This window comes from Gadus chalcogrammus, chromosome 1, assembly GCF_026213295.1.
Source record: "Gadus chalcogrammus isolate NIFS_2021 chromosome 1, NIFS_Gcha_1.0, whole genome shotgun sequence".
Taxonomy (NCBI): domain Eukaryota; kingdom Metazoa; phylum Chordata; class Actinopteri; order Gadiformes; family Gadidae; genus Gadus; species Gadus chalcogrammus.
This window is the reverse complement of record NC_079412.1, coordinates 8,500,805-8,512,349: the sequence shown is the minus strand read 5'-3', so window position 1 is coordinate 8,512,349 and position 11,545 is coordinate 8,500,805. Positions and strand designations below refer to the sequence as shown.

The following is an 11,545-nucleotide window of genomic DNA, read 5'->3' as shown; positions in this document are numbered from 1 at the left end:
TATTTTGGAAAAGGGCATCACACTTTTATTAGCGCATTCTGCCAGGATACGAGAATAAACACAATCGATAGATAGCATTAAGTAATTTATAACAATCCAACCATCTGTGATAGATTATATCACATTGAAATCGGTAAAACGAAAAGCTTGATTACCTGTTTGTGAGCCTATCATTTTCTATTATATATTCGGTCAACTGGTTTCCCCCCAACCCCTCTGTTAAACCATTTACCAAAGAATGTAGGCCTACGTAAATTAACTTAAACAATCCAATACCTCACCTACATAAGACAAAGTAAGGTTATCATTTGAAATAAACCTTTAAGAAAAAAAATCTCTCAATATGTTTTGGGATATTAAACCCCATTGCTAGTGCATTAACATACGCCCTGGCGATGCGGGCCTAAAGAACACGTTTCATTTTTCTTCAGGAACGTTCAGCCAACATGGCTGATGTACTAGGACCAGTGGCAAAGCTATTTTCTCTAACGGAGAAAATTCAGCTCAGCTGCAGTTGAAATATGAGAGAAGGAGGTGTGTTGACGCGTGCGCACACTCGATTCGCGTAGTTTTCCCATTTCCAAGCAGTCGGATTGGTGACGTCACGGGCCAGTGCATAGCAGCGGAGCCCCACAGACTCACCATCCACTCACTGAACCACTGGGAGCGATGCTGTTGGCTTGGCTCTGAGGACAACGCGTTTACTTTAATTCCTTTTTACTTTTGCATGGAGTAATTGCATCGCCGCCCACAGGGAAAGGGGGGGCTTATCTGGGACTGTGCGTGTTCAGTGGTGTGGTGTGGAGACCTCAGGATCGATCGGAGACGGTATTGTGTGCATCATGTTTGAATGCACATAATCAATTGGGACATATACATGACTGTGCAGCCGCACTCCCCAACGCCAACCCAGGCTGTGGCTGATATTTGAATACAGAAGCCACCCCAAAGCGTCTGGCTGTGCAGGACTGTTGGTGCGCTTCAATAGGCAATCGCAGCAGACCGATATAAAGGGGGCTCGGATGATTTTCTCGCTCAGATTGCTCGGTTTTAGAATCGTATCCAACTTTTCATTTATTCCTTCATAACAGCAGTGCCGTCGGGCATTGCTCGGGAGATGGCCATGAGATTGCTCTTCGTGGGACTTGTTTTCTCCGTGGAGATCCTATCTCCTGTTGGAGCAGTCGAAGGTAAGATCATGTCTTGCATTGTGATAGTCTCGCCAGAGAGAGAGAGAGAGCATGCATACTTCCAACAGTGATCTGTGTGTGCATGGGCCTTCATTCACCAGATGCAGACCAAGCGAGACAAATGGGTTACCTTTTAACACAACGTGTCCAACAATGTGGATTGGCTTTTATTGGATATATTACCAGATTAGTTTATGATTAAAAAAAAGGTGACACGCGAAACAATCCAGTCTCCTGGTTCGTTTTACCTCGATTTTGAGTTATATTTTATAATTCTGGAATAGGCAGGTACAATAGGCCTGTAAGAATGAAAGGCAGTAGCTTTCCACCACTGCAATACAAATGAAGAGAGAATCGGACTCGCTGGCGGACTCGAGTTAAATCGAGACGCTTTGTCACCGACTGGGACGGAATGGCCAAGATCCATGTTCAATGATTCAAGATAGAAAGGGGTTTTAGTGTGAACGCTCTGTAGCACAAATTGTATCCATGTTAGGCATAATAATGCAACCAAATGACGTCGAGAGTATACAAAATTGCAAGTGTAGCCTGTGTTTATTATTATGAACAGGTTCGAGGTCTGTCTATTGTCTGTATTTATGCCTGAATGATCAATAGGAAAGCCCCGTTAATTTATTTATTCAGGAATGCGGCGATGTTGCGATCGTCTGCGGAGATAGTATGATGATACCAGGCCCGATGTCTTTCAGTGACAGTCAAATTAGGTGGAATACTGCCAACATAGGTTTGGGATAGTCGTGCCATAACCCCTATGGACCCCACTATGAGCTCTGTGGGGTTGGTTGGAGGGGCCGAAAGTTATTGGCTTTTCTTTGTCACTGATCGAATGTATTCTCTACCGCACTATGTGCATGTAACAATGCGTGAGACTTAGGCTACTTGTATAAATAAATCCCCTTGCGAATTTGTATCCATTTGCCAGTTGACCCAACCACAAACTGGAACACCGTTTTATAGGGTTGTCTTTTATTTGGACTGTTATGTTGCTGCTGTGACTACAGCACAGTGTTGAAGGAAACCTATACCTTCTGTAGGCCTACTGCCAGTACCCACATGTGTCATTGTCAAGGACCTCTACTTTAAATGACTAGATCAGATACTGTGAAAAGAGATGGCTCACAACAGAGCTGTAATCTTCATAGTTCGGCCTATATGTGTCTCGGAAGTTTGCCTACGTGTTTTTTTTTGGGGAACTGTTATTTCTTGTTCCTGTCCCCATTGTTCCAGTCGGAGGCCTAAAGAGCTTGTGGTATCTAAAGAGCACTATGGGTTTAATGTAGGCTTAGGAAGAACAGCATAGCTTAGAAAACGATCTCTGAGTCCCTCCCTCCATGCAACATCTGGATACAGAGAGGCCATTAATCCAATGAGAGAGAGAGAGAGAGAGAGAGAGAGAGAGAGAGAGAGAGAGAGAGAGAGAGAGAGAGAGAGAGAGAGAGAGAGAGAGAGAGAGAGAGAGAGAGAGAGAGAGAGAGAGAGAGAGAGAGAGAGAGAGAGAGAGAGAGAGAGAGAGAGAGAGAGAGAGAGAGAGAGAGAGAGAGAGAGAGAGAGAGAGAGAGAGAGAGAGAGAGAGAGAGAGAGAGAGATTATTTTTTTCAATATATGGATCCCAGGGTGGAGAGGCGGACGCTTCCTCCAGAACTACCAGAGGGACCGTGCCTTCCCCCAGAGAACCATTCGAGAGTCTCAGATACTCCTAGTAGTGGCCTCATGGACTTTGTTATTGTGCTTTCAAATGGACGTCATTTTGGTAGCTTTCATTGAGAAATGACACACGGATAGAAGGTGTGTGCTGTCATCTACCATCCATGTGGTGACTCAGACATTACCGAAAATCGGATGCAAATAAGTAGGGGCCGTTATGGTGGAGTGCTGAAACATGTGGGAGGAATGGAAGTAATGCTGGAATGTGGAATAAATATGTTTTGCCCCCCCCCCCCCCCCTTCTGCTTTAGAAATAGGTCTCACAAAAGAACAACATTGGGCAATGTTTAAAAAAAATAACTACTGTAAAACCATCGGTCTTGTGCCATTTTCTTACTAGAAGTGTATTGTGTAATGGTAAACATTGTGGATCTGAATCCTTGAATCCTGAAGTATCTGTTTTCCTCCTCCCGCTACTTGTACAGAATTCTAAGATTAAATTGTGTCTCGCTGGAAAAACCCAGATGTACATTAATGTCTCCATTGCACATCTCCACAATCGGGGACTTGACATGAAAGGACCCTTCTCGATGGTGAATTGCTATTGTGTTGTGTAATTGGCGTTTTCTGGTCGCCATATCACTGTTTACTCTATTTAGCTGCTAAGACCCACAAGCAGCGGTTTGGATGTCTGAATAGGATTGTGTGCGGGGGTGTGTGTGCTAACACGGCTCTGGGAGTCATTGCGTTGCTTTAGGTTATAAATGGTCTGGTTCCCTCTGTGGTTACCAGGATGTCTCTAAGCTAAGCATCCAGCCCACATCTCTTCCTGTCAACCAATTTATGCAGTCACCCTTTTGAGAGCATTAGAGAAAAGCATTGAAAAGTTGAACAAATCGTCTAGGGGCCGACATGAAAAGATCAGACAAAGTATATTCCGTTGAAGAGGTCGTCTTGCGTGACACCTTCTGGCTGAATGTATCAACTTTTCATATCTCTGATGGTGAACTTCTCAGATGATGCCTCAGGCTAAACCACCAAGCCTGCGTTATCTCTTGGGACAAAGAATGACGCGTGTGTGCGTGTGTGTCTGTGTGCGTGTGTACGCCTCAAATGTTCCAAGACTGGCCTTGTGCTTGACTGGAGAATCGATTAAAGACGGTTTGAGATATAGGCTAAGGTAGAACGATTTCTCCAAACGTCTGCCATGTGTCTGACCTGTCTGCCTTCATCTGACTCACAGCCACTGCACTCAGTCCTGGGGGACTGTTGCGTGGTTAAGGTCGACACATCTTTTGAAAGTTGGTCCCTCACGAAAGGCGTCAGGTTAAGAATGCCTACCTTTTTTAATTTACCTTTCACAATCTAAACATGTCGGCTCACATTTAGGCTGTGTCACATTAATCCATACAAATGTATAAAGCCCATTTTGGGCATTGTATGTATGTATTGCATTTTCTGGGAAAAAACAGGAGGGCTTATAACCAGTAGAGGAGATAAGAAAAATCCTTTTGTAGCTTAGCTAAATAATACAGCTTGGTTACATTTGGAATGTTATTCTCCCACTATTTGTTGCGTCTCCTTGCTATAACAGAATCTCCTTGCTATACCAGAGAAGCTTCGAGAGCCTTTTCATTTGCAAACAAGGTTGAGGCTGATTTGCTTTCTGTTTCCGGAACAGCTCGATCTGGCCTGGCTTTCCCTAGTTGGGAACACAGAGAGCTGCTGCTATGCCTCTTAACGCAGTGCCGAGGAGTTCTCTGCCCTGGCTCCATGTGCTCCGGTCTGCCATTCACTCTCTTTCTTCCTTTGTCTTAACCTTTGTTTATGGCCTGCTCCTTTCACATGCTGAGGGGGAGTTATCAGGTTAGTCAACCCCGTGCCCTGTGTTGGACTGGGACACACAGTCAGTGGGTTTACGAACTCAAACGTCTGACTGCTATGTTTTGGTTGCATTCAGCCGACTTTCTATTGACTTTCTGGCCTATATAGTGTTGTTATCTTTAGTAATTAGATGCATTTTCCGAGGCCGAGCTTATGACGCTATTTCCTGTCCCTCTCTTGTTTAAAAACCTTACCCTCTTAGCCTATTATAGTCAAGTTACACCGGTTGTATCCCCATAGTCTTGGTGGTTCCAGAAGTCATTCCTTCTGAATAGTAAATGCTCTAGAAAAATATCCGAGATTGATGAGTTCCTCTGACCTCCATTCTTTTCATTTATTTCTGCTAATTCTATCTTTAAAAATACGTGACATAAATTTACAAAACATTTGTACAAAAAACAGAAATTCGTTATTTTATCTCTGGGCTGGGCAGCTACTGTGTTCTGGTAAGCCTGCTAAAGTATCTATAATGTAGGATAAAAAAAGAAGATGATAAAAAACATTATTCTTCGATGTGCTATCACATCAGCCACCTTGATCTTCTTGAGGGCTTAGTTCACCCATACTGTATTAGTAAAGGCCCTCATCTGGTCTATCCTCTATTGATGGCCTTCCAGATGATCCCCAGGAGTCTGGGTTTGGTTCATGCTCATTCCATTCTGATGAGAGCAGGGTTCTAGGCATGTTAGGCATATGTGGTTCATTCATTTCATTCAGATTTATGCACAACTCTGCCCTATTGATAGTTATTCTCAAAAAACACTTTTGTTTCTATCTCCATGGCCAATAATGTTGGGTATGACAGTTATTTGTATGGGAAATTCTTATCCCAAAATCTGTATCGGAGACCATGTGTCCAAAATGAGACACACCATCATTATGTAATTGTTATCACACTTGTCTAAGACTGAGAACCTAGATATACCCTACAAGTGTAGTACCCTTTCTTTAACATCCAAGTCAGAATATGCGCAATCTCTGCTCTCCATTAAAACGTGTCTCATATTGAATCAATTAGAAAGTACTAGAATGGGCTGCATGGAGTTGGGTTTGATTTGGGCAGAAGGGATGGCCATATTCTTTGGAGGGGTTAGAAGAACTGGGCCAGTGCTGTGTCTTCACTTTGCATGTTCTTACAAGGGGGCTTCAGAGCTCTGTTGCTGATGGAGAGTCGGTGGCACGGCCATCAATCAAACACAAACATCTTTTACGGCCTCTTCATCTCTTTTTCTCTCTTCTCGTCTATTATATCCTGTCTATCTAATTCACATATATAGCCTATCTGATTATTAGGCAGACCATGAACTGCCGGGCTGTTGAATGAGTTTTCTTTGCTCTCTGCCGGATGGTGTTGTTGAGACAGTCTCCTCTAAAGCAGTCAGGCAGATGTGTGAAAAAACCCTCCGCTTCTCAGGTATTGGTTGGACAAACATTATGACCATTTTTACAAAGAGCGTCGGCCTGCTAGCATTCCTGGGCTTCCAGTTGCCTCTGCATCCACATCTGATGCTTTTATACCGAGGCTCTCCCCTAGAGGTATTCTAAGTGAAAACGGCTGGCAGAAGTACAAGCAGCCACTTCATCAACATCCAAAGGCACGGCCCCCCTCTCTGTGGCTGGAAATGCCAATTGACACGCATTACTTTAAACATCAGTTCTTCTTTATTACGTATCATTTTATTGGTTTGCAACAGTTTTTTTTTTCCTTTTCTTTAAGGTACACAAAATGTCTCATTTTTGTTTTTCACATTTCAGCATTATCATGTACTGGAATTCTGAACTCATAATATAATATTGGTTTCGGATAGCAGTGATTTTTAATTTAATTTAATTTTGAGCAACACAAATGTGACATGGCCTCAGACAGTTTAAACAAAACTTATATTTAACTCATGAACGTGGCAACCGTTTTCTATTAACTTTCTCTTGTATAAAAGACTGCTTTCAAGGGGCTATTCAGCTTTTATTTGAGGAGCTTTGTTCAAAGGGAACTCCACCCCAGAAAAATACATTACGTTCCGAGAGGCAACTTCAGAGTGTTTGGACAAATGGCATTAGTAGTCACTACTTGAACTTATATGCCTTACCCAAGTACTATACACCCAAATAGTTAACATCACTGGGCTTTTCCGCAAATTGTCAGATTTGGCTTCATGTCTTTTTTTCTTTAAAGGAAACCAGGCAGGGGGCGGCAAGTTAGCAGACTGAATTAACAATTCACATCTCTGTTTGAGATGTTTCAGCCCGCTGTGAAAGAGGACTGCTATGGTGGAAAGTCGCCGGTCGTTCCCCTAAACCTCCAACCCTCTCCTCGGCCACAACCTCCAATTAGCCTTCGAGGTTCTCCCCTTTGTGGTTCCTTCGAGTTGGCTCGTAGAATAGTCATGATAAAATTAGGAGCCCACAATGTTTCATTTCCAGTTTCATGCCAACTTATAGGTAACGTGTGGCTCAGCCCGAGTCACTTTACGGCCAGCCCGGCAGAGACGGGCGACGGCCAACACACAGGGGCCTGTTGCGCAGTTCAATGGCTTCACTCATTGCACAACCATGACTCGGCCAATGGGGCTGTTAGGGTGGCTGTGTTTGTTGTTCAGGCAGATTAAGAGGCAGCGTATAAGCACAAGCACATCCAATGTGTTTACAGGCCTACGCACAACATGTACAGGGGCCACATTGGTGAGCTAACGGGAAGCTAACGTTAAAACCCCCTGGCCTTGGGGCGAAGCCTCAGGAATGAGAGGGAGAGCCTCACTCCCCCTTCAGCTGAACCTCTCGTCCCGGGGAATGGACTCTGTGGATGTCTGAGTCCAATCATCTGCTGGACTCTATCCATTTTATAGATCAACCTTTATCGTCCCTTCGGCTCAACCTGTAAACCTGAGTCCGACCAGCTGCTAAAACGTTTACCATGGCCCCCGTTTGCTGGTCTTTACTCACTGAATAGGGTCCTTCAACATTTCCGTCTCATGAATTCCTTGTTTTTATTTATGGAATGTTGTTTAATATTGCAAGCGGACATATGGCTCTTAATTTCAATCTGGCATTATTCATATGAAGATATTCCATATCCTTGTATTATATCCATAATAGGAAACCAACCTCGGTAACCCTTCCCATTGTGGGTGTGTTTTATGAAAGACAACACTCACCAATGTTTGCCTCGTCTTTACACATTCACCCGTCTAACTTCCTCAGCGTGACACAGCGTGACGCAGGTTACAGGACCACAATGATACACCACCCCCGGCCTCACGCACTCTCTTGTGATTTCAGTCACATCTCGGCCCCCTTGCGGTGCACTCCCTCCCCCCCCCCCCCTCCCCCCAAACACCTCTCTGCCTGCCAAACACAGAGAGGGGCGAGTCACCCAGGACAAGAGGGGCCTTGGTCCCTGCAGAGAATTACAATGAGACTGCCAGCACTGTCCTTTCCAGCACATTACCGCACTCCAGTACAGTAACAAGAACCGGATACCGTCCCATTGGGGCTACATTAACCGTGTTCCCAACCATAACCCTATTATCTCAATACGCATCATTGGCGAGAAGCCTATTGCGTGCATTTACATTTGAACTCCTTTACATTTGAGTTCAGCTGTTTTTACCACGTTGAATGGCAGATGAACGCCACTCCTGGACACAAATTCGACTTTGATGACATTTGGGCGACACTTACTGGTGGAGGTGTCCTGCCTGTTGGCTGTTCTGTGGCTGCTCCATTAGTGGTACACCTCGACAATCCACCACGGGGTATTGGCCAGAGCAACCACTAATACCAAGCGAGGCATTCTCTCGTGGTTTAGACAGTGATTGAGGGTCGTGTTATGTCTGCTCTGCTCAACATAAAAGCCCCTCTGTGGTAAAAGTACAAAAAGAAGAAGAAAAATGTACTCGATAATCCAAAGCAGGCTTTAGTACAGAGAGATTCAACAGTGATCCGAAACTCTGAAAGCACAACTATATCTATGTATGTAATATAACTATATATTGTTATTATATATTTAGTATATATGGTCGGAAACGTTTACCATTTTTTTTAATAGTTTTTCTAGAATTGTGCCTGTGGTTCCAGAGTGCATGTTGACCCGTGCGTGTTCCTCAGCCCCACTAGGATCTGCCTTCCTTGGCTCAGATTTGGTCAATTCTATGTTATGAACGGATCAGACAGGCTGCTTACGGGTTTTTATTATTTCAAGTTTTGCAGGACACGCATTTATGGTAACTCCACTTTAACAGACACAGGGTACGCTTCTAAAGATGCCTCAGCATGACATCTGGGAGTCGAAAGCCCTTCAAGCGTGAGTTGCTTTCGTTGCTGACATCAGCATCATCCTTATCATTATTCATTTTTTTTCCCCCCCTTCCCTCAGCTCCCAAGACCTGCAGCCCTAAACAGTTTGTCTGCAAGGACCAGGTCACCTGCATCTCCAAGGGCTGGCGCTGTGATGGGGAGAAGGACTGTCCAGATGGATCGGATGAATCCCCAGACATCTGTAAGTACGCCTGGAGACAAAGCGAGCTGCCACAACCTTTACGCCCTCGGGCCCCTTGAGTCTTTGAACACCTTCTTGCTGAGTGTGTTCTACTAAGGGTATGGATTTTGCTGTTCTTGGCTTACCTCCCTCACCTTGAGATTGTTAGGACTTTTCCTTCGATTTATTGTTTGGGTTTAAGACATTGTAAACATCAAGCCCTCCTTTTTGTTGAACTTAAACTATAGTATGCAGTATACATTATGGTATATGGTGGAAGTTGATCATTGGCATCCTTTCCTAAGAGTTAGGGTAGTTTAGGTCAAACGACGTGGTGGGTTTATGAGCCCTCTATGTCTGAAGGACCAGGAGCTGCAGGACTGTCCCCCGGCTTCCTGGCTGAATTCCAGCTCATTAGGCACTGGCAGCCATGTTTAGTCTGCGTGGCTTGGGGGGGCTGGTGTTGGTGATGGGCGTGTGATCTCCAGTCCCAGCTGCTCACATCTGCTCTCCTCCTCTACATGTGCCACACCTTGCAAGTGTCACGTCGCACACATTCATTCACAATCGTCTGGAACCCAAATCTGAATGCAAAACACTTGTCATCAAGGCTTTTATTTTGTAATTTTAAACTGTGGCTGAGAGCAGCCTTATTAGCACTATTTGTGATAGTCTATGTGTGAAATAGCTGAGGGGAAACAGATTTATTGCGTTGCTATGTTGTTGAAAGGACATTAAGCAACACTCTGGTGTGAAATGCAGAACATTCATTTTGGTTGCAGTCCTGATTGTTGGCTTCGTCTGCTGAATTGTAATAATAATCAAATCTAATTTGCTGCAAAGATATGTTGAAATTGAATTTGGGTTCAACTGAAAATGTTTCTCATATCGGTACAGATTTTGTTTATTTTACTTTGATGTCATTCAACATGTTAGTTATAGGGCACTTAAAGTTATGTTTCTGAAGGCAGTTTTGCTTTATTTTTTGCATACATGTGCTCTTAATGTGAACCTGATAATCTATCAAGTACACTGCAGCTGTTACATTTATTTTTTCTACAAATATATATTGCCCAAGCGCAGTAAATCGGGTTTCAGCAGATCATCAAGATGTGCTTTGCTCAATTACCCAATTCCTATTAGCCTTTTGCTGGCGCTCTTCCTATATAGAATACGAGTCACTTATGATTCATATCTGTTAGTGGAGTCCAAAATTCACTTTTCACGCATGATCTGTTTCCACGAGTAGCGAATGGCTATACATACTGTACTTGGTATGGTATTATGAACTATATCAATAAAGTTTGGTATACCAGGGAAAAGTAAGATACTTTGCATTGAAGGTAACCTAGAAAAGACAGAGTGCAGAACACTGTATTGTTCAGAAAAAAATGGTCTATCGTAAGTATTGACGCGAGTCTGAAATATTGGTAGGAACATTACAAGATTATGGTTGGTTGGTTTGTTAAAGATGGGCAATGCACATGGCGGTTGCCTTCTGGATGTCTTGGATATGAATAAATGAATGTGAGCCTGATTTAAGATTTGTAAGAAATACTTGAAAGGTCTCTTTCAGACAAGATGTGGGAGTAATTTGAGGTCTGTAGAGTGGATTTATCTGTTGGATGCCCGAACAACAACATTTGAACATCCTTCATTTCCCAGAAAGAAAGAAATTTTTCTGCAGATAAAGTAGACTTCATCTTTATTCTGTGGTTGTTACCCATTGTCCCGCACAGTTTATCCATCATCTGAGTGGTCAGGAATTCAGGGAGGCAGCTGTCAAGGGAGAGGACTTGGGCCTGCTGAGATGGGAGGGAATTGGCATGCAGGAATAAAAAACAACATAACAAAAATAATGCTGAGGATTGAGCAATGCATGCTGTGTTTCTGAGAAACATAGACATAGTCATTTCAATGGTGTATTTCTTCTTTCCTCTGGGGATATTTTATTATTAGAGTGCTACTCTATCATAGCATGATAGTTGCAATATAAACATGGAGGTATGAAAATCAAGATAATCGATTTAGAATGAATATCACAGATCTGTTAACTGGGCATGGTAAACGTGTACGGATAATCAATACTCAATTAAAGCATGCAGAAATATCAATGAAGACATTTCTAATAATGCCATTGATTGTCTTATTGAATTGGGAACTGTTTATCCAGGCTGCCTGTGACTAGCTTCACACTGACTGTGGTTTTGCTTAGACTTTCGCTTAAATAGGTTTTTATGGTGATAGAAATCTGTGTGGCGTCTACCAAAAATGTATACTCAAACTAGCTGGTAGGTGTCTGGAGTGTGCTAAGCCATATATCGTAGAGCTA

General features: G+C 43.4%; 1 protein-coding gene across 1 annotated transcript in view; it reads left to right on the top strand.

Annotated features, from left to right (window-relative positions):
* Nucleotides 1-612: 612 nt before the first annotated feature.
* Nucleotides 613-11,545, top strand: part of lrp1ab (low density lipoprotein receptor-related protein 1Ab) — a 91,810-nt gene continuing 80,877 nt past the window's right edge. The window contains exons 1-2 of the mRNA XM_056587077.1: nucleotides 613-1,190; nucleotides 9,112-9,234. Coding sequence (XP_056443052.1) covers nucleotides 1,118-1,190; nucleotides 9,112-9,234 — 196 coding nt within the window. The 5' untranslated portion in view covers nucleotides 613-1,117. The remainder of the gene's footprint in view (nucleotides 1,191-9,111; nucleotides 9,235-11,545) is intronic.